This window comes from Panthera tigris, chromosome E3 (genome assembly GCF_018350195.1).
Source record: "Panthera tigris isolate Pti1 chromosome E3, P.tigris_Pti1_mat1.1, whole genome shotgun sequence".
NCBI classification, from domain to species: Eukaryota; Metazoa; Chordata; class Mammalia; order Carnivora; family Felidae; genus Panthera; species Panthera tigris.
The window spans coordinates 32,140,445-32,162,010 of record NC_056675.1 but is presented as its reverse complement, the minus strand read 5'-3'; the positions used below and the strand labels follow the sequence as shown (position 1 = coordinate 32,162,010).

Genomic DNA, 21,566 nt, shown 5'->3' with positions numbered 1-21,566 from the left:
TCTGACATGGGAACGGCCACAGGCACATTCACCCCCTGCCTTGCTTTTCTCCTCTGGAAAAATGAGAAGAGTCTTGCTTCATAGGCTCGTCTGATTGAGGCATGGAAAACCCAGAACAGGGCAAGGCACACGTTAAGGGCTCAAACACGGAGCTGCCATTTTACCCCACACGAAACACCAACGCTGGACCGGCTGCTCCTCTCCCCCTGAGGGCTGGAACCATGCAGGTCCCCCGGCCACAGGGCACAGGTCACACTCCACCTCCAGCCAAACCCATCAGTCTTAGGACCACTCTGCCGTGGACCCGTTCAGAACCCCGGGGAAATCCTGGGAGCAAAGCACACGCTCTAGAAACCTTTTTTCTTTTAAAAAAAAAACTTTCATAATAAAGTTTATTACCTAAACTGGCTGTAAAAAATATAAAATAGGATTCTGCACAGCAGAAAAATAAAGCCAGAGACCCTCCCCCAACCCCTGGTTTGTGCAAAGATACTAGGTATATGTAAACATGAAGAGGTAGGAGGTACAAATTCAGGTCCTGGCCCCATACACAGTTAAGCTGGTACAACAACCAGGGAGATCCAGAGGGAGCACCGGGGGGGTGGGGGGTGCGCCCCCGCCCCCAAGACATGGGGAGGGGTCTGCGGCCTCGTCTCCAGCGGAGAGGGGGAGGCGCCTCGCCCCCACACCCGCTCCCTCCAACCCAGGTGGGGAGGGCACCCACGTGGTTCCAGGGAAATAATAATTAATAATACAAAATAATAACAAGGCGTTCGAGTTAATGCTGCGTGCGAGGCCGGTCAGATCTGGAAGGGGAAGGAGCTCAAGTAGTCGCGGAGGACGGGGTTGAGGGGGATGCGCGCCAGGTTCTCGCGGCCCACGGTGGCCACGATGCGCTGGCGACACAGCTCCTGCAGCGGCCGCACGCGGCGCTGGCGCAGCGGGGCCCCGAGCATGCGGCGCGGCGCCGCCACGTAGTGCTCCAGCAGCTCGAAGAGGCAGTCGAAGCTCTCGCGGCTGCCGTCCAGGTGGAAGCGGCCGGCCTGGAAGTGCACGCGGATGCTCGTGGGGCCCGAGGCCATCTTCACGCTGAGGGCGAAGAAGCAGTTCCGCTGGCGGCTGTCGCGCACCAGGAAGGTGCCCACGGGCTCGGCGCGCAGCCGCTCGTGCGCCCCGTGCACGCTCAGGGGCCCCCAGTAGAAGCCGCAGGCGTCGAGCAGCGCGCTGGCTCGGGTGATGCGCCGGTACTCGGCGTGAGAGCGGAACGTGCGGAAGTGAGTGTCGCCGGGGGCCGGGGCCGGGGCCGCCGGGCAGGGCCGCGGGCGCGCGGGGACCGCGGGCGCCGCCGAGGGCGAGGGCGGGGACGAGGACGAGGAAGGCTCTGGCCGCCGTCGGGACTCTGCTGCCGTGGAGATTGCATTGTCGGCTGCCACCTGGTTGTGTGCTACCATCCTACACGCGGGGCCGGCCGGAGGGGTGGGCCATAGCGTCCGGGGGTGCGCTGGGGGAGACACGGGCGGTGAGCCGAGAGTCGGGGCGGGCCCGTCCGAAAGGGCCGAGGGGCGCAGGAGCGAGTCGGCGCGGCCCCCGGGAGCCTCAGGGGGCTCAGCTAGCAAACGGGCCTCCCCGTCCGCGGAGCTCCTCCAGGCGGTTGGGGGCCCGGCAGGGGCGGAGTCCGGCCGCCAGGTCGCTCAGAGTTTGGGTGAGAGAGGGGGGCGTGAAGAGAGGTGCGGGGAGCAACCTGCCCCGACTGCGGCCACCGGGCCCTCGGCTCGCCGCCTCGCGGCCGCCGCCTGCTGGCCAGGCCGGGGACTGGCGCCTCGTCCGGGCGGTTTGGACCAAGGCAGAGAAGCTGCGCTGCGGGAACCCCGCGCGCGGGGGGCTGCTAGGGTGGGGCCGGCGGGGGCCAGGGGCGTGGCGGCCGCGACCCCATCATGCGGCCCCCGAGGCCGGCCTGACACCCGGCCGTCCTTTCCTGTCCTGTCTTCCCCTCTCCCTCCCGCTTCCTTGCCCAGTGCCCGGCTCACCTGGCGGCGGGGCGCGGGGCGCCGCGGGCGGGGCGGCGGGGGGCTCCGGGGCGGCTCTCGCGCATGCTCCGGGGCCGGGAGCCGTGCAGCTGCCACGGCCGCAGCTCGCTCTGCTCCGCGCCCGCCCCTGCACCAGTCTTTTATTTTAAACTGGGTAGGAGGTGGGGCCCGCTGGCGGCGGCTCCGCCCCCTAAGGCTGCAGGCCCCGCCCTTCCGCGCCACTTTCGGTTTCTTTTTCGGCGGTGGAGCGAGGCGCGGGCCACGCGAGTTCGACCTTTCGCACGCCATCAGGGACCCTCCGCGGGGAGGCACCCCCCTCCCCTGACCCAGCCTCACACCCATCCTAGGACCCCTCCATCAAGGGCTCTGGACCCCCTGCCATTCCGATGCCCCCTTTGCACCTGGAGCCCCTACTTTTGCCCCCACTACTGCCCTAGGGCGCAGATTTCTGCAGCCAAGCCCTTTTAGTATATACACTGGACTGGCTCCGACACACCCCTCTCCCCTCCCCCCACCAGGTATCTCGGCACCCGTCTCCGGTAGATCTCTGTCCTCCACTCCCCTGTAGCCAGGCCCCACCTCCCGATTCTGGGGTCCCACCTGGAGATCCGGCCCCGGACCCCTTGGGGCTGCTCCCGCCGTCCCCCTGCCGCCCGCAGCCCCAAACCCTCGGACGGCTGTCCTCCCGCACCCCTCCCAGCCCGTCACTGGCCCTGGTCTTGGCTTGGGCTTCCCAGGAAGCGGCGGCCTGACCACAGGCTTCAGAGGAACCCTTCGGAAGCGCGAGAAAGGCGCCTCGACTGCGGATCCGAGTTCCTCGGAAACCGGGCGGGGCCGTTAAGGGCAGCTTTGGCTCCGCTTCCCCGCCAGGGGACAGCTGGAGAAACTGAGGCCCCGCGGAGGGGTTGTGATCTGCAGCGACTGGCAGATGAGGGGTGGGGTTCTGGATGAGCATGCCCTCCTCTCTTATTTTGGGGAGAGAAACAGCTGGGCACCTTCAGACGCACTTTGGAGCTGGATGAAAAGATGGTTCATTGATGTGATGATTCCAAAAACCTACCTTGAGTTTTCCTGGCCTGCCCTCCTCTCCCCCAACTACTACCTTACAGAGTCCTCTCCCGCTACTCGGTCAAGCATCTGCCGCCACTGCCGCCACCCCGCACTCATACCTCTGGTTTGGGATCATGGGGGCTTGATGGTGCCAGCTATACTTTGTACATCCGTGTGCGTGATCCGGTGACTTTGTCTGTCGTGGAGAAGCACGGAGTACGTGCCTGGTTGGTACGTGTATTTTTGAAGGCAAGAAAGAACTAATGAGGGTCGGGGCTAGTGCGTCGTTAGTCCCAGACTCTTCAGGGGTTACGCAGAAGACTGACCTGGCTGGGGGCTTGGCGAGTGGCCTCCCGCTGGCACATACTGCCCTCTACAGGCCGTTCTCAGACTGCAGCCCAGCCCTCTCGTCTCCTTGAAGCCCTAATGGGTTCTAGGTCCTCCCGCCCATCCCCTTGGTGCTCTCCTTCCCTGGCCCCAGGCTGCCCACGTTTCCTCTTAAACACAAGGGGATGGCCCAGAACCAGCCTTGCTTAGGACCCCATCAGCTCCCGGAATTCATGTTGGCAGGAGCTGGTATTGGTCACTAACGTAGTTGTCCCGTGTTGTGAGTGTGTATATACATATGTGTGTGTGTGTGCATGCGTTAGTGTGCAAGGAGGTGGGAGACAAGGTGTGGAGACGTGCATGTGCCAGTGGTCAGGTGCTGTGGTATTCCAGAGCACCTACCTGCTGGTGCTGTGTCCTGTGGTGGGGGGTGGAAAAAAAAAAAAAAGGTAGTGGCTAAAAGTCTGACTTTGGACCCAGACTACATGGATTCCAGTTCACCTGTACCACTTTCCAGCCTTGTGATTCTGAGCGTGTAATTAATGGTTTCTCCATGCGTGAAACAGAAACAAAAATAGTACCTCCTTCCTAGCAGCAGGGATTATAGGGATTATGGGTCAAGCACTCAGAGCCATCCCTCGTAATGATAAGCATTCAGCAGGTGTTCGGTCTTGTTCTGTTCCTCTGAGGGTGCCTGCGGGCAGCGTGTTAGATCCTGTAGCCACGTGGCTTCATGCCGTGTCTGTTTCAATTTTTTTTAATGTTTATTTAATTTTGAGAGTGAGAGACTGAGCGCAGGTGGCCGAGGAGCAGAGGGAGAGGGAGACACAGAATCCGAAGCAAGCTCCAGGGTCTGAGCTGTCAGCACAGAGCCCGATGCGGGGCTCGAACTCACGGACCGCGAGATCATGACCTGAGCCAAAGTTGGACACTTAACCGACTGAGCCACCCAGGCGCCCCTTTTTAATATTTATTTTTGAAAGAGAGAGCGTGCGCACGTGCACATGCATGAGTGGGGGAGGGGCAGAGAGAGGGAGACACAGAACCTGAAGCAGGCTCCAGGCTCCGAGCTGTCAGCACAGAGCCCCACGCGGGGCCTGAACTCACGAACCATGAGATTATGACCTGAGCTGAAGTCACTTAACCGACTGAGCCACCCAAGCACCCCATCCCTGTGTCCACTTTAGAAGCCCTAACCCAAGGGCCACAGGCCAGAGAAGGCATGGGCGAAGCAGAAGGACGAGAGTTTTGTGGGGATAAACCAGGGCTCTGGATGCTGGCAGTGGGAAAGGGTAGCGCTTCCCTCTCACCTGAACTGGGGGGGGTGGTCTGGGCCCAGAGAAGGCCAGGCTGGGCTGGCTCCTGTATGATCTGTCTTCCTGCCAACAGTCTCCTCAGCAGGCCTCTGGGCAGAGGGAAATCTATAAATAGCTGATGGTCCGTATGCCCCCTTAACCCCCACTGGCAGCTTCGATGGCTCTATGGGAGAGCCACCCCTTTCCTTGGGGTCTGGGACCCCCTTCTCACAGCCCCGTCTTGTTGCCACACTCCCACCCATGCCTGTGAAGGAAGCCCCCCTCCTCCATCCCATTGACTCATACCTGTGACGTATTGGCCTGAGGTGACTGTGTGCCACATGCTTTACAGTCCTTAGATCATTGGATTGGCGTAACAATCTAATCTTCCCATTTTGCAGACAGAGAAACTGAGGCTCAGAAGGGGAATCGCTTGCCTTGGGGCACACAGCTCAGAAGGGGCAGAGCTGCAGGATATATCAGACCCCCCAAAGCTTTCACCCGTGTCCACCGTGCTGTGAGCTCCCTCCCCCAGTTCCTCCTGGTGATCTCAAATCCTGGTCTGCCTGCTAGAAAAACAGTAGATGCCAGAGAAATCAGAGATTCATCTGTATCCTGAGCCTGCCTGGGGAGGAGTGGGGACGGTTCTGCCAGCTTCCCTCTCACTTCGGAGCTTGAGGAGGCCCCAGGTGTCAGCGTCTAGGCCTCCACCTCGCCCTCTGTGGCTCTGAATTCATCCTTGAGCGCCAATTTCTTGCCCGTACAGTGGGCTCGGCCCCATCCTCCACCCTGACCAGATCCTGTTTGTGAAAGCCGTGGTGACTCAGACTCAAATCACTGAGCACACGGCCAGGACACTTACCACCAACAGGACAGCCACTCTAGCTTTGGTTTCATTTTCTGAAGCCCTGACTTCAAAACGAAACCAAATCCAGATACCAAAAGGGAAAAAGAAATCGGTTGACTGACAGGCATCTGCCTTCTTGGCATTTCTCCCCGGAGGACTGGCCCCAGGCTCGCAGGAAGCTGGGCAGCGCGGGAGCCCCGAGGAGCTCAGGCTCCACGTCAAGACAGGGTTGCGTTCCGATCCCACGCCTGCTGCTTCCCAGCTGTGTGACCTTAGGCAAGCAGCTTGCCTTCTCTGGGCCTTGTCTGCCCCGTCTGCGAAACAGTCCCTGAAAGTTCTGCCCCTGGCAGAGCAGCAGTGCACACCGAGCCGAAAGCAGAGTGCCCAGCAGAGAAGGTGCTTGGCACAAGCGACTTCTTGTCACAGGGCAGTTGGGACAGCCGTCTGTCCACAGCTTGCTGCGCGGCAGCCTGACATGTGGGGCCCCAGCCGGCAGCAGTGGGGAATCAAAATCCTGGCCCACAGGGCTCAGTGTTTCAGCTTCTCTTTCCAGCTTTGGCCAAGTTCTGCCGGGAAAAGCTGTCCCTGGCTAGGGCATGCGATCCTGAAGTTGTCCTCTGCCCCGGTGTTCCTCCATCCCGCCTGCCTCCAACCTGTGGCAGCAGCCCGGGTTCCCATGGGAGGCAGTGCCTCTGGGGAGCCCCGAGCAGTGGGGCTTATATCGTGGAGACGGCTAACCATCAGCCTGGGTTTAAACCTGTCACTTAATGAGCACGGGACCTGGGGCAAGCTTCTTGGTTTCTCTGTGCCTCAGTTTGCCTATCTGCAGGATGGGGTAAGAGCGCATCTATTTCCCTCCTTCAGTATTCATTCAGCAGGTTAGTTGTCGAGTGCCCGCTGTCTGCCAGGTACTGGGAACTCAGGGGTCTTCAGGCAGACAGACAGGAGGCAGGGAATTCACATAAGCATTTCACGCTGTGCTAAGTGCCACGGGGGAAATAAACGTGGGGACAGGGAGCGACGAGAGGTATGCAGGTTTGGGGCAAGAGTGAGATCGGGCAGAGAAAGCCTTTTGGATGGTGACGGAGTTGAGGTCTTTCTAAAAGTGGGCTGAAGGTGACTCCAGGCACAGAGATCAAGCAGTTCATGCAAAGGCCCTGCAGTGGGAATGATAGGCGTGTGTGAGGACCCGAGAGAGGGCGTAGTGTTGGTGTAGACAGCAAGGGGGGGTGAGTGCAGGGGTTCACCTGTGCTTTAGCACAGGGGTTGGCAGGGGTCCAGTCTGTCCGGCGGGTCCCGGATAGGAGGTGGGAAGGACTTGGATTTCACCCTGACGGCTGGAGCCAGTCCTTGAGGCCCAGGAAATACTGTAGGATTGGATGTGGAAAGAACCCTCTGGCTTCTGACCTTCCAGACAGCTGGGTCTTTAGCCACAATAACCTGCACTAGAGGCCTTGGGACATACCTCACAACTGTCCCTGACCCGCCAGGGTGTCACCACCCTAGTTCCCCCAAGTGGGTGCAAAACCAGTACCAAGGGACAGCCGGGGGACATTGTAAGAGAGAACACTGCTTGGGGAGTCCAAGGCCTGAGTCCTGGGGGTCAGCCCTCACTTCCCGGGAGACCTTGGGAGAGGAATCACAGTTTACCGGGCCCCCAGCTCTGGGCCGGGTGACAACTTTTTGGCATATTGTCTTACTTGCTCTTTCCCACGGTCTTATGAGGTGGCAGTAATTAGGTGCCCTCATTTACCAGAGGAGAAGAGCGCTACTCAGCGAGCTGGTGGAACGTGAACAGGAGTTTCGGAGAGGCTGAGCCCCACCTGAGGCCTCTGTCTGGAGAGGCCCCTGCTTCACTGTGGGGCGTGGAACCTGGTCCCAGCCGGTCCCGACAGCGGGAATGATCGTGGCTTCCAGGGAACGCGTGCGCCCCTCGGGACCCTCGAGTCCAAGGAGAAGGCTCTCCTCTACAGCAGAGGAGGCCGACAGGCCAGGAGGGGTAGCACGAGCTGGTGACTGGACTCCAAAGTGACAACAGGAGGGCTCCTCCCTGGTCCTGGGGAGACTTGATGAGAACCTTCCAGCGGTCTCTTTATCCCCCTGCGACAGGTGGGGAAAGAGGTAGGTCAGAGATGAAGTGTAGGCAGAAAGTAGGGGCTATTGTATTAATAACTCCGAAATAGGAGGGGCAGGAAAGAGGATATCTGAGCGCGTTGGTCACGGAGCCCAGACATACCTGGTTCCAGGCCCAGCTCCCCCAGGCCACCCCCAGTAAGTGTGATGGCTTCGGGCAAATGGACTTAATCCAGAGGCCCCAAGAACCCTCACGAACTCCAAGCATGGCGGGCCTGGCAGTTCCGTTTGGCAGTGGACAGAGGGCAAAAGAGAACGTGTAAAAGCTGTGAAACCGGACACGGAAACACGCACAGCCGGCCGGGACATCGGGAGTCGGGGCCAAGGATGACTCCTCACCTCACCCCGCTGCTCACTGTGAGAAAGCTACTGCCAACGGCAGGTACCGTGGCTTGAATTGGGCCCCGTTCTCAGGTTCGGGAGGCATCTCGTCTCCGGAGGCTCGACAGTGGCCCGTGACCTGGGAGGCCCGGTGCCCGCTGGCACAGAAGAGGCACCCGGCCAGGCCGGCAGGGCCCCGAGCGGCCTCTGGGACGAGGTGATCCTGGACCCGAGTTTGAAAGACCAGGGAGGACGTGGCCAAGGGACAAGAAGGGAGTGTGCTTCTGGAGGCGCACGGCACAGGCAGAGGCCTGGAGACAAAACTCTGAGGACCCGAGTGGCAGGTGGCAGGAGATGAGGCTAAGCAGGAAGGGTTTATAGGCAGAGGCTTGGCTGGGAGAAGGCCGTGTGCTGTCCTTGGCCTTTCCCTGCCCTGCGATGATGAGTGCCTCTGGGGAGAGCCTTCTGGGCCACCTTGGCTGGACCACCAGGCCCAGAAACGTGGGCCGGAGAGCAGTCAGTTTATAATCATGGGTTCTCTGTGCTCAGTTTATAATCGCCGCACCTGTACCCTCTCCCTTCAAGGTCAGCAAAACTTTGCCGAGCACCTGCTGGATGCTTCGCCGATGCTCATTTCGTTTTTCTCCTCGACTTACTCTTCCGTTTCCTTGGATAGAATAATTAAAGCACTTTCCCTCCCTGGACGTAACCCCAGGCACCGGCTTGGTCTCTGCACTTTCAGATCTTTCTGTGGGCACTTATGTCGTGCTTCCCCTCCGCCCCCTGCCCCATAAAAACAGTGTTGTTTTTTGTAGGCTGCTTTGTTCTGTAAATGATAGATCTTTCCCCATCTTGTTCTTTTCACCCAATGACATCTGCCGGCCATCCGAATAGAGAGATCAACCCCCATTCTTTTTTTTTTTTAACATTTAAAAAACGAAGTTTATTTTGAGAGAGAGAGAGAGAGAGGGCACGCACAAGCTGGGGAGGGGCAGAGAGAAGGAGAGACAGAATCCCAACGCGGGGCTCGAACTCACAAACTATGAGATCATGACGTGAGCCAGAGCCGGATGCTCGACCGACCGAGCCACCCAGGCGCCCCGTGAGTTATTGCCAGTTTTTGGCTCTCACAAACCAGTGTGACCCTGCACCTCCCTGGGCCTCCTCTCGGCACACGTGTGAGAAACACCTTGCGCGCTTCAAATGTTAATAGACGCCGCCTGGTTTGTCTGCCAGCGTGTGTGACCACCATCATGCCCTCAGCAGCCACAGCCAACCGTCTCTGCTTCCCTTACCCTCACCAGCACTGGTTATTACCCATCCTTTGCCATTTTTGCCCGTGCAGTGGGCACACAGGTGGCGTCTCGCTGTTGCCTTAATGCCTGCTCCTTTTCTTAACCGAGTCAACGAATGTGCACTGAGCTCCTGATAGGCCCCCGGGCTAGGTGCTGGGGATACAGCAGTCAAGAGCAGGGGGCCCCTTGGACCTCCTCGCAAAGTACGAGAGGCAAATAAGGCTCAGAGAGGTTAAGAGCCAGGCCCAGGGTCGTCCAGCGAGGGAGTGAGGGAGCTGGGATTTGAATCTGGGTCTGTACGGCTACAGAGTTTCAGTATTTTTCCTCCTGAATTGTACTCAGACGGGGCGTCTCAACCCAGGATGTGCCCCAGGACTGCTGGGTCCCCCGAGCGACCCCCAGGGCCCCTTAGGAATGGCAGCCCCACCACAGGCGAGGCTGTGTCCCGGCATTTCTCAGGCTACCCCGCACCCCCAATATCCCACCCAAATGAAATCTCTCAACCGGAAAGGCAAGATATGTTGCCTTCAGAATCTGCATAACCTTCCCAGTGGCTGAACAAAGCGGCTGTTTCTGTTTCCTGAATTTGGGTTTCCAGCAGACCTGCCCCCGAACTGTTGCCTCCCCACCTGAAACCAAGCAAGTAAAAGAATGAGCCTGTGGTTTGCTGTTTTTCCTCTTGTCATCGGTGTCTGCGCGAGAGGGGCGCCGTGTGCCTGTGAGTGCCTGCCGGCATGTGAAGAGGGGTGTGTGTGTGTGTGTGTGTGTGTGTGTGTGTGTGCGCACGCTAAGGAGTTCACATGTAAACCTAATTTCTCTCCGTGTCTGAGTGGGCTCGAAGGGCGAGCCCTTTGTCTATGTGACTGGTCATCTCTGTGTGTGTGTGTGCTTGTGAAACTTTTTTCTGAGTGTTGGAAACATGGGAACATGTGACCCAGTCTGTCGGCTTCCTACTTTCTCTTATTACAGAGATTGTGTCTCCACAATAGATCTCCTGCCTTCAGTGATCATATCATAAAAGGACACTGCCCAGGGAATAGGGAGGTCCTTTGGTGAGTGGGACTTAAAGTCCCTGACCTCTGTCTCCACCTGCTCCCTTAAAGTGTGCTCCCCAGAAGGGCTCCCCAAACTCTTCTGCCCTGAGGTGTCCGTGACTATCATGGCATCATGTGGCCTTACATTTTTTAATAGGAAACCAGGTGGTTTGGGGCAAAACATAAACGTCTGATCTCACACCTGCCTTCCTGCAGACCTTATCAAACCATTTTACCTCTGAGTCTCAGCTTCTTCATCTATAACATGGGAGCGGTAATGTCTCCTGCCTTAGGTGTGTGGATTCAGTGGAAACATTTATGTCAAAGCGTCTGGCACCTCATAGGTGCTCAGTAAATGGTAATTTCCCCAGCCCGCCTGGGCCCTCCCCACATCCTCTCATAGGTACGTGGTCCCAACCTGGAACATCTCCCTGCTGTGGGGAGGACAGGGGCCCAGGAAGTACACACTGTGTACCTGACCCTGTACTGCATTATTTCGGGGAACATCCCCACCCCCTCCAGGTAACTCCTCGGGAGATGAGACCAGGGCACAGAGAGGGAAAATGACTCTCTAAAGCCGCACAGCAGAGATCTGAGGGGGGACCTTCCGGGTCCTGCCACTGTCCCGCAAAAGTCAGCCTTGCTGTAATTGACATACAGTGTGATGGCACTTTACCGCTGAAAGGCCCCCTCCTGGTTCCTTGCCGTCTACGGCAGACCCCCCGAGCACTTCCACGCCTGACCCGTCTCCACAGGTTCCCCTCGGTTCCGTTAGCCCAGATGCCCAGTGAAACACAAAAGGGAATCCCAAGCATCCATGTGCCCAGTGCTGTGCTGGGTACTTTCCCAGGCAGTGACGGGGCTGCTGGACTGTGAGGGGAGAAATGATTACCCAGTTAGATGTGGAGCGGGGGTGGTCTCGGAGGAACTTGGGTCTGACCCTAAGCCACTTGTGGTAATTTACATGGGGCCCTAACCATTCCCTCCATCTGGTACTTCGTCTGCCTTATTATTTTTGCAAAGGCTCCTTCAGTGCCTACTATGTGCAAAGTGTGAGGCCTGCGTGCCCCTTCACACCCTCGACACCTCCAGAGGAGGAGACTGATTCCAGATGGCTGTTCCCTCTGTGCCGGCTCTTCTGTTCCCTGTAGCTCTGTCTCCACACGGCAGCGAGCACAGGACCCTGTTAAGACCCTGCTGTGACTTGAACGGCCAGGCTCCCGGTGCAAACCCCCGCAGGACCTGGCCCCCGCCTGGCACTGCCCCACCACCACACACTCTTCCTTTGGCCCAGAATGTTCTGGACAGGGCCCTGTGTGTCCTCTGTGTTCCCGGAGCCCAGCACAGCCCCAGAACGTACCTGGGCCCTTAGCTAAGTTGTGGAGCGTCACCAGCAGGGAAGCGGGAGCCAGGGTTCAAACTCGGGGTGCTCTGGACTTCAAAATGCACATTCCCGACCCCTCCCCTCGCCTGTCTTCTGCCACTCTTGTGTGCTGGCTACGGCACGTGGGTCACATGAACATGTGGGCCTGTGGGCATCCCGGGTGTGTGTGCACCGAGGTGGGAGGTACAGGGCCGAGGAGGGCTCCGCCCGTCTGCTTCCCAGCTTCTTGGGGTGTCCAGCCCGCCTTAGTTTCTGCTCCTGTGCTCGTGTTGGTTCGCACGCTTCCGCGAGGTCCCGGCGCGAGCCACGCCCCTGCTCCTTACACAGCCTCTTCCTGCTTTGAGCTTCCAAGCCAGGCCCCCCAACCACGTGCCCCCTCTCGTGAAACCAAGACGCCAACTCCAGGAATGGTCATCCAGCGTACAAGCTTTAATCAACGTTGCATAGAAATCACTGTAATAATGCGTTCCTGCAAAAAGTTTGACTTCCTTCTAGTGCGCGATGGCATTTCTCATTTGGGTGCAGCCAATGCAGGAACAAGCCATGGGGTGCTGTCTCAGTTGTATTTCCGCCCTGAGGGATGGGAAGGGGAGAGGACCTTTAACTGGGAATGCGTCGCTGCCTCCTTTGGGTTTTGGACTGCTCATCAGCAACTAAATACGGGGGGGGTGTGGGTGGAGCTTAGACTGTCAACCTCCTCTTGCCTTCTGTGAATCCGTCCATTTGTCCCACTTATCACCCAACCATCCATGAATTCACCCAGTCCCTCTATTACCCAACGTCCTTTCACTAAACCGGATCCAGGCTACCCATTCAGTCTGTCCGTCCAAACGTCTTCCTTCCACGGTGCAGTCAGGCTTCCAGTTGACCAGTCAGTTCATCTACCCTTTTATCCATCCACTCATCTGCTCATCTACCCACCTAGCCCATCATCAACCAATTCAACTTTCTTCCTGCAGCTGTCAAACTATGCCCAACCCATGCACCATCCATTCACCAGCCATGGGGGTTGGGGGACGGGGATGCAGTCTATCCCTTGCTCCCTCTGTCCACTCAGCCACCTAACCTTGGTCACCCAATCCTCTATGGACCAACCTTCTAATGAGTGGTTTACCCAGCCAGCCTCACATCCACCCATCTAGCTAACCCACAATCTGGCCACCCTGCCCATCATCCCACTCTATCTGAAGAGCTAGTCCATCAGTGCGTCACCTATACAACCTCCCTAGTCTCCTCGCCTTGGCCACCCTTGCCTGTGGTTCCTCTGTGCTCTGGCTTAGAGGCTGTAGCCTTTACCTCGCTCCCCCTAAGGTCCAGCTGGGCTGCTCTCCCTCGTCTGGGGTCGGGGAGGGGGGAGGGGAGGGTCCTGTGGCCCTTCCCCACCTGCTTGAAAGGTACCTGAGTTCCGCCTCTTTGTTTTATACACCTGCTGGCTCCTCTTGGCCGCCTTCCTCTTTTTCACCTTTCCTCCCGAATTCTTTCTGTTCTTGGGGTAGCTGCAGGAACGAGTGGTGGGTCGCGGGGGGCAGTGGTGGGAGCGCATGCTGTGTTTTTGGTGCCTCGGCGGTGGGCTGGGGTCTGGACTCTGGCTCTGGTGGCCGGTTGGGCTGTGGCCGGAGCTCCGGCTCCGGCTCCGGCTCCGGCCGCAGCACTGGCTGCAGGTGTGGCTTTGGGGCCGAGAGTTGCTGTGGGGCTGGGTGTGGGTGATGGGAAGGCTCTGCGTCTTGGTGTCCATGGGAGGCCACGCTTGGAGGGGCAGAGGCCTCCTCCTTCTCCTCTCGCAGCACGCCCGGCTTTACAGAGGCCCCGGCAGCCCCTGCTTATATAATTGGGGCTGATTGTGATGCCACAGGCCACCGGGGTGTGACAGATGTGGCCAGGCTGGGACAAAGCCCCTGCCCCTTGCCTTCACCCCGGGGGGGGGCCGCTTTCAGGGGCGCCCTGGGAGAGTCCCATCTGTTGGCTAAAAGTAGGGACCCTTGGGGCGCCTAGGTGGCTCAGTCGGTTAAGCGTCCGACTCTTGGTTTCGGCTCAGGTCATGATTTCACAGTCCGTGGGGTCGAGCCCCACATCGGGCTCTGCGCTGACAGCATGGAGCCTGCTTGGGATTCTCTCCCTCCCTCTCTGCCCCTCCCCCACTCGCGCTGTCTCCGTCTCTCTCAAAAATAAACAAAACTTCAAAAAAAAAGGCGGTAGGGACCCTGGGGTCAGGTGGAGCTGGGTCCATATCCCTGATCTGCTGCTTGCTTTCCTCTGGCTTTTGTAGAACGGGGGCAATAAGAATACCGATCTCCCGGGACATCAGATGAATTAGAGAATCTACGTCCAGTGGTTGGCTCCGGGCCAGCCCCCAGAAGGACCTCCATACCCGCTGTCTGAGCATCCCCAGTGTGCTTCCGTATTCCCCCCACGCAGCGTGGAAGTCAGGAGCACCTCTCTGACCCTGGTGCAGTTGGCTGGCCTCGTGGGCAGCCCGTCGGGTGGATGACTGGTGTACAGCCAGACGGGCAGGTGGGCAGACGTCGAGTCGACTGGATGGCTTACCGCACGGCGGTTAAGAGTACCGGATGGACTGATGGGTGGTCTGCCTGGTGAGCTCACCTCCCCAGCCATGTTTCAAGCTGGGGGATTTAGAACCTGGTTCTAACGCCGGTTTGGGCTTATGTCCGATCTTGGGTAGCGTGTTTTGGTTTTCAAGGCTCGGTTTCCTCATCTAACAAAGGGATGTCTTTCCTTCCTTCGCCGCATTCTTGTGAGCCTGACTGCATGGTCGCCTTGAGAGCCTGCCTCTCTCCTGACTCCCTGATCCTCACCCTGCTCCCCTCCTTGATGGTGGAGCCCCGCCATCCAGTTGGAATCACCACCCTGGCCCGGCTCAGACCTCCCAGCTCCTAGAGCAGAAAGCCGGTGCCTGCGTTTGCACACAGCCCCGTCGGAGCTCGCTCGTCCGTTCGGTGCTCCGTCCGCAGCCGCCTACCTCCCCCCACACCTTGGCCAATGCCCGTGGGCTTTGCTCTTGGCCGCTCAGCCTGTAGCTCCCATTTCCTGCTGCCACGCCACACCCTCTGTCCTCCCCGCCCCCAGCAGCCCCCCCAGCCAACCCCCGCTTCTCTCTGTTGGTCATGCACAGCTTTGCCTCTTGTTGTGAGGCTTTGCTACCACCTGCTTTTGTCGCAGGTTATTACTAAGCATGTCCCGTCAGTCGTGGCGAAAGCCGCTCTCGTCTACTGAGCGCTTCCTGTGTGGCTGGCCTCCGGGCCCCACGTTTTCTGTAGGCAGCCCTGCCCTCCAGCCTCCCAGGGACGCTGTGCGGTAGACTGAATGGTGCCCCCCCCCCGCAAAGATATGTCTACGTCCTAACCCCTGGAACCTGTCGTGGATCTTTGCAGATGTAAGTAAATTAAGGATCTTGAGGGCATCCTGGATTATCCAGGTGGGCCCCAAATCCAGTGACAAGTGTCGTTATGACAGAGACGAGACACAGGGAGAAAAACCAGGTGGGGGCAGAGCCCATGAGGGTACTTGACCACAAGCCAAGGAAGTCCTGGGGCCCCTGTGTGCCGAACGAGGCAGGAAGGATTCTCCCCTAGGACCTCCGGAGGGGGTGTGACCTTGTTGACACCTTAATTTCATGCCTCTGGCCTCCAGACTATGAGAGAATAAATCTCCATTGTCTTAAGCCACCAAATCCGTAATAATTTATTATAGCAGCCCTAAGAAACTAATGCACCCTGGAAGGTGGGTGTCTCATTATTATGTTTAACAAAGGGGAAACGGGCTCAGAGAGGTTGAGAGACCAGCCCAGAGTCCTACAGTTCGTCAGTGGCCGAGCCAGGATTCCAGTCCAGGTCTGGCCCCTTCTAGTCCTGCCTTTCAGTCACGGAGGGCCCGCGTGGCCCTCTCTGTCCTGGTGGCTCTGTTTGTGTGAGCTCAGTGGGGCTAGTTGGGTTCTCAATGCTGGGCCACTCTGTCAAGACTGGCTGTGGGTCTCTGGACTGTCTCCCCCATCCTCCCCTCTCCCCACTCTCCTCCCCCCTTCCCTCCCCCCTCCTGACCACCCTCCACTGCTGACTCCCCACTTCCCGGCCCTCCAGTACCTAGTGAGATAGAGTCTGTGTTTTATTCAACTCAGGGCCCATCAAGCCTGGCATGGTGCCTGGTATGCAGCAGGGGCTCGACGGGGATGTTTGCGGGCAGATGACTGGGCAGGCGGACCTATGGGGCGTGGACAGAGGGACGGAACCGGCTCACCGGGTTCCTTGGTCGGGGCATGGAGTTGGGGGCCCTGGACAGCAGGGTCTCTTCCTCCCGACATCACATGCCCTCTGCCTGCTCCGGGCCTCAGCGGTGGCCTCCCCTTCGAGTAAGTCAGGGCCTCTCCTTGCACTGAGAATCTTCTGGAAATACTGTCCACCTCGCACTCCCGTCTCCAGCAGCCCCCACCAGGATCCTTCTCGGGCCCAGGAGCCTGGTGCTCGGGGGACCGAGGGAAGGGGGTGAGACCTCACTGGTTATTCCTTTTGGCAACAGCAGGGTTAAGAGAGCCAGGGCAAGAGTGGCAACAGACGCGTTCCAATGCTTCTTGAAGGCCAGAGTAAGGGCCCGGGTCTGCGTCTGGATCTGGCACCTTCTCTGGGCTCCCACTGCCCATTGCTGTGATGGGAACATTGGCAGCTGGACCCCTTGATGAAGGCAGACGTGAGCCTTTGGCGGCGGGGAGCACAGGTGGTCACCCTGACTTCAGCAGCGTCAGTGGCTGAGGACTGGAGGCCCCTCCATGTGCTCTGACCCCAGAACCGGGGCCAGGGCGGCCAGAGACAGCCACCGTGACCCCAGCGACATTTCCGACAGACCTGGCCAGCTTCCAGTCCTGGCTACCACTTTTCCTACCCGCCGAGGCAGGGGAGGGTGGTTGAGAAGCCACGGGGGCGTGGGCCTCCTGAGAACTTCCAGCTGGACACCAGGAACAGGGGTCCCTGACCCCTGCTCTTCCCCGTCCCTACGCACACACGGGCGCATGCTCGCACATGCACACGCTCGCACACACACACACGCAGCACTGCAGGCGTGGGGTTGGAGAGACCAGAGAGGCGAAGTCCTTGGGAGACTTTTTATTGACTCTTTTCAGAAAGTTCTTCTCGCCGGAACAGTGGTGGGAATCTCTTCCTGGGCCACCGTCGTGGGTCAGGAGTGCGTCTGCTTGGGCTCGGGGCTCTGCTGGGCCGCAGGCTCTTCTTCTGCACCCTCCTTCTCCTGCCGCTCGGCCTCTATCAGCAGCAGCTTGCCCTGCACTGGGAGCTCCTCCTCGTCCTCCTCCTCTTCCTCCTCCTCGTCCTCCTCCTCCTCTCCCCCCTCTTCTCCCTCCCCCTCGGACGACAAGGAGAAGTTATCCTGACTCACGCAGGCCATGAGCTTCTTCATGGGGGATTCGTAGCCCCGGCCGTGGCCAGTGCTGAGCTTGGCACAGCGGGAACCCATTGCCCGCGTTGGCTGCCTCTCCAGACTAGGAGGGAAGGCCACTGGAGATGGGGGGAGTGGAGGGGCTGTGAGGACAGTAGGCAGGGCGCTGACATCACAAAGGGGCCCCTGGAGCCCCGCCCCCCGCCCTCGGACACCCGAGTCTGGGCTGACACCTGTCTCAGACCTCAGCCACCAGCAGCCCCCTCGAGGTTCCACCACCTACAGGCCAGGACGGAGTCAGAGTTCCAGGCCGGCCACCTTGCCTCATTTGTGCTGGCAAAAGTCCCCCTTTTAGCTGAGATGACAGTTGGGGATAGAATTTCCAGAAGCAGGAGAACACATAGGCTCCTCCCCACATTCCAGAAATACCCAGCCCCAGAGAGCCGTTGACATTATGTGAGGATGGGTTAGAATAGTGGTTACTTTGGGGGGCAGTTGGCTTGAGGGAGGAGAGAGGCTGGAAATGTCTGGTTCCTTGACCTGGCGGTGGAGGCGGGGGGGGGGGGCGGCGGGGAGGGCTGCACAGGTGTACTTATAACTTGTGCCCTGTGTATAAGCTGTACTTCTGGAAGACTAGAAGTTTTCCTGTTTGTGGTCACAAGTCTTTGTGCACGTGCCCATAGCACACGATTTCAGCACAGGGTGCATGGGAGGGGGGTGAGGAGTCATTTCTGAGCTCTTGCCTTTTTCTGCTCCGGAGGGAGCATGGCCCTGACGACAGGGATTTAAAATTTGTGGTAATGTCCAAAGAGTTCGAGGGGCACCTGGGCGGCTCAGTCGGTGAAGCATCCGACTTTGGCTCAGGTCACAATCGCACGGTCAGTGAGTTCAAGCCCCTCCCCTGCACATGCTCTGTCTCTCTCACAAAATTAAAAAATATTTCTAGTGGCCCCCAAGGCCTCCCTCAGTCCAGCGCCTCTTGCTGGAGCATGCCAGACCTGCTTCCCATTCCCCAGCCACCCAGCACACCCTTGCCCACTCTGGGTAACGGGAGGATACCGTTTATTTTGTTCACTTTTTTTATCTGTGCCTGAGGGAGACTGGACAGCAAATTTATTATCTCAAGCTTTATTTGACAGATGACTTTGGTGCATTTCAGTCAAGATGTTGTGGGCTGGCAAGGAGCATCCAACGTCAGGGGATTGCTTTGGTCTCACCGGGTGGTTCTCTGGCGGGTGACTTTTCCTTGATTTCCATCCAGGGGTGTGATGGACCCCGGAAGGTTTAGTGTCTCCTCTGGCACCTCCTTGTCCTGACCCTTCTGTGGCCTTTTGGAAAAGAGTCCTGGTTACAGGGCTCTGGGGACAGGACTCGGGTGTCACGGGGTGGGGTCCCAGGGCCACCCTGGGCGGGTCAGGAGTGGGGCTGGGGGGGGGGTGCCTCCCGGGGGTGGGGTTCCCGTGCCAGCCTGGGCGCATCAGGGGCGGAGACTGGCCGCACCTCCGGTTCTGGACCTGCAGGCACCTCTCTGGCTCCTTCTCCTCCGGCAGGAGCATCTCCGCCTCCTGCGGGCCCTGTACCGCCGCCTTTGGGAAGAGCGCCTGTGTCTGCAGCAGCAGTCTTTGTGGGTCCTCTGGTCCACCTGGATGTCCTCTGCGTTCACGGCCTGCTCCTGCTCCTTGTCCTGGCACTCATGCTGGCCGTGCGCCCGCCCCTGCTGTGGGTGTTCGCTCGGACTCTTCCTGCAGCATCGGACCATGGTCCCGGGGCAGGTGCCTTAGGCTGAGGGCACGGCTGGCCTTGGGGGTAGGGGAGGAGGGTTGAGGCCTGCCCGCCTGCTCTTGCCGTCAATGTTGGTCTGGTCTGCTGGCCGCTCTTTGCGGGCTTATATATAAAGGGGGCCCCCCACTGTGACTCGGGGGCCCCACCCTACCATTGTTCCCACGCTGGCCAGTCCCTTCACAGCCGGCAGGGCCACCCCCTTGCCTTGCCTAAAAAATGTGTGTGGGTCCCTCAGGCCACAGGGACAGTGCTAACATTTGGTACAAATCCATCTCAGCCGGTGTCATTCTCACGCACTCGTTCCTGAAGCTTCCTCCCCACCCTGGGGCTGTGCCGCGACCTGGGGTTTTGGATGGGTTGTTACTGCATTCATTTACTTTCCAATTCCTGCTTCCCATGAAGAGGTGATGTGGCTTGCTCTAGGTCACTCTGCAAATACGGGGCAAGGCTGGGCATCAGTCTGTGCCCTTGGCCTTCCGCCCCCTTCCCACCCCAGGCGGTGCTCCCCTCCAGCCCGGGTGGTGCTCCCCTCCACCTGTGCCATCTTCCTTTCTCCTGGGCCTCACTGTCCTTTGGATCCCAGTAAAATCCAGAATGTGGGAGCAACTGTCCGACCTCTAACCCTGTGGACATCACCTTAGGTGCAGGGGGACTTTCTGGCTGGGTCCGTGTGGGAATGCAGGTGGCTTCTAGGAGCTGCCAAAGATGAGGGAACTGGTTCTTCTCCCCTGGAGCCTCCAGAAAACCCAATTCAAGATAATAAATTTGCGTTTTAAGCAATGAAGTTTGTGGGGATTTGTTAACAGCGGCTCTTTAGGAAACCAGTACAGAGGGCTTGATCCCACCCGAGTATTCATATGCTGTTTAGTGCCGCCCTAAGTGTAAATGCCCCGGGAAGTGAGGGGGTGTTCTGCGTCCAGCCGTCCTGCCATCCTGCCCGTATACAGTCAGATACGTGGGGTCAGGCAAGCGGGTTCGGTCCCATTCTGTGTCCTTACCTGAAAAGACCGGGTCATTTATGCCCATCTTGCAGTGTGAGCCCCAGACGTGATGAATGTATGGCACTCAATAAAGGGAAGTCACGGCCACGACATTTCTGCGGTCACTTTCTCACCGAGCTCCCTGCGACTGACGAAATGCCCTGGGCTTTGCCAGGATCTGACTGAGCCAAGCAGACTCAGAGTCTCCCAACCCATCGTGAACAATGTCCACATCTCACTGGGGTTTTAAGCCCCCGGTGCATCATGTGGGTTGAGGGGCCAAGAGGAGACGGGCAAGTTTTCTCGTGCCCTGAACTAGGGAGACATTCAGTGCTGTCTCGGCAGCATTGTTCTCAAACAGAAGACACCTGGGCACTTGGGGTGTAGTGAAACCTTGAGCAGGAGCTGCATTTCCCCGGCTCTCCGGGGGCGGGGCAGGGAGCAAGTCCAGAGCCAGGGAGAAGCCCTCCGACGCCAGCAGGACCCGCCCCCGCCCCCGTCCCCGGTGGGACTCACAAAGGGCCGGCCGGCGCGGGAGCAGATTTTGGTGGTGACCGGGGCGGAACAGAGAGCTTGGAGCCAGATCCAGTGACCGCCGCTCGTGTCCCCTCTTCCCGGCATCCCCCCCCACCCCGAACCCCCGTCAAGACAGAGAGACGAGGGCGCGATTCTTTTTTTTTTTTCAACATTTATTGACAGGTGGCATTGTTCGTTAGCAGGCTCCTGTTCAGGTCATGGTGTTGGTGGCATGTTCAGAGGCGGCAGGTCGGTCTTGACTGGCTGGTAGAATTTCGGGCAGGAGTGGTGGACCGGTACCCCGTGCGTGGATCATCTTCTCCTGCACCTCCCCACCCTGTAGCGGCGGGAACACACTGCGGAGGGAACCGGGGAGGGGGAGTTTCAGCGGGGCTGGGGGATCCCCGGCCCGGCCCCACCGCACCCCCCACCCCGCCCCGGGGCGCGCCCCTTCACCTCTCTTCCTCGGCCTCCTACAACATCGCCTCCTTCGTCTGTGGCATCGGCGTCTGCGGCGACGGCACCTGCTCCTGCTGTGGCTGCGGCAGCATCTGTATCTGGCCATGGCTCTAGATGGATCCGGCCGGGATGCTCAGGGCAGGGGGTCTATCTTGGTCGAGCCAGCCAACCTGTGAGCAGGTGGAACTTGGTGAGCTGTGAGCCGGGGGCCCGGCTTGTGGGCCTCTTATAGACACAGGGGGGTCCCTGGGCATTGTGAGGGCACAGAGGCCTTGACCTCACAGACCCTGCCAGAGCTGTCCTGATCGCGTCCATATATGGGCGTGTGGGAGGCCCTTGGTGAGGGCAGGGTGGGGCCTGGCCCGGCCTGGCGCACGGGGTCACTCCCCACCCCCCCCCAACCCCAGGTCACCGGCGAGGGGAGACAAGAGGACTTCTCTGTCAGGGGCACTCAGTCAGTCAGTCAACAACCAAAAAAATTATTGGACACCTAGTATGTGCTCGATTCTGGGCTAGGCCCTGGCATACCGCGATAAATAAGGCAGACGTGTTGCTGCCTAATCGACTTTATCCTCTAACTGGGAAACCTGAAGGAACCACACGGAATAATTAAGATTGTGGAAAATGCTGAGAAGGGAAACCCGAGGTTTTTTTTACAAGGGTATAGGTTGGGGGGAAGCCGACCTCAGGGAGGTGATAGGAAACCTGCCCAGGGG

At 59.0% G+C, this 21,566-nt stretch overlaps 3 protein-coding genes and 2 long non-coding RNA genes across 5 annotated transcripts; all 5 read right to left on the bottom strand.

Annotated features, from left to right (window-relative positions):
• Positions 1-361: 361 nt before the first annotated feature.
• SOCS1 (suppressor of cytokine signaling 1) lies at positions 362-3,781 on the bottom strand. Its single transcript, XM_042971754.1, has 2 exons — positions 3,197-3,781; positions 362-1,501 (listed from the first exon to the last, which is right to left on the bottom strand). Exon 2 carries the CDS (start codon positions 1,449-1,451, stop codon positions 801-803), a length of 651 nt encoding a protein of 216 aa, XP_042827688.1. The 5' UTR covers positions 1,452-1,501; positions 3,197-3,781; the 3' UTR covers positions 362-800.
• Positions 3,782-12,121: 8,340 nt separating this feature from the next.
• On the bottom strand, positions 12,122-13,525 carry TNP2 (transition protein 2). The gene is made up of 2 exons (XM_007076868.2): positions 13,112-13,525; positions 12,122-12,286 (listed from the first exon to the last, which is right to left on the bottom strand). The coding sequence occupies exons 1-2, from the start codon at positions 13,446-13,448 to the stop codon at positions 12,270-12,272; spliced, it is 354 nt and encodes a 117-aa protein (XP_007076930.2). The 5' UTR covers positions 13,449-13,525; the 3' UTR covers positions 12,122-12,269.
• A 3,284-nt stretch (positions 13,526-16,809) lies between these two features.
• PRM3 (protamine 3) lies at positions 16,810-17,287 on the bottom strand. The gene has a single exon (XM_015535176.2). It carries the CDS (start codon positions 17,189-17,191, stop codon positions 16,898-16,900), a length of 294 nt encoding a protein of 97 aa, XP_015390662.1. The 5' UTR covers positions 17,192-17,287; the 3' UTR covers positions 16,810-16,897.
• A 1,587-nt stretch (positions 17,288-18,874) lies between these two features.
• LOC122234619 lies at positions 18,875-20,256 on the bottom strand. Its single transcript, XR_006212461.1, has 3 exons — positions 19,894-20,256; positions 19,431-19,630; positions 18,875-19,324 (listed from the first exon to the last, which is right to left on the bottom strand). It is a non-coding gene; the product is annotated as an uncharacterized LOC122234619 (long non-coding RNA).
• A 359-nt stretch (positions 20,257-20,615) lies between these two features.
• LOC122234618 lies at positions 20,616-21,350 on the bottom strand. Its single transcript, XR_006212460.1, has 2 exons — positions 20,848-21,350; positions 20,616-20,747 (listed from the first exon to the last, which is right to left on the bottom strand). It is a non-coding gene; the product is annotated as an uncharacterized LOC122234618 (long non-coding RNA).
• Between the last annotated feature and the right edge of the window lie 216 nt (positions 21,351-21,566).

What these genes read in the sequence shown, in the direction of transcription:
- TNP2 (XM_007076868.2), bottom strand. Translation starts at nt 13,448, where the DNA reads ATGGACACCAAGACGCAGAGCCTTCCCATCACCCACACCCAGCCCCAC.
- PRM3 (XM_015535176.2), bottom strand. Translation starts at nt 17,191, where the DNA reads ATGGGTTCCCGCTGTGCCAAGCTCAGCACTGGCCACGGCCGGGGCTAC.
- SOCS1 (XM_042971754.1), bottom strand. Translation starts at nt 1,451, where the DNA reads ATGGTAGCACACAACCAGGTGGCAGCCGACAATGCAATCTCCACGGCA.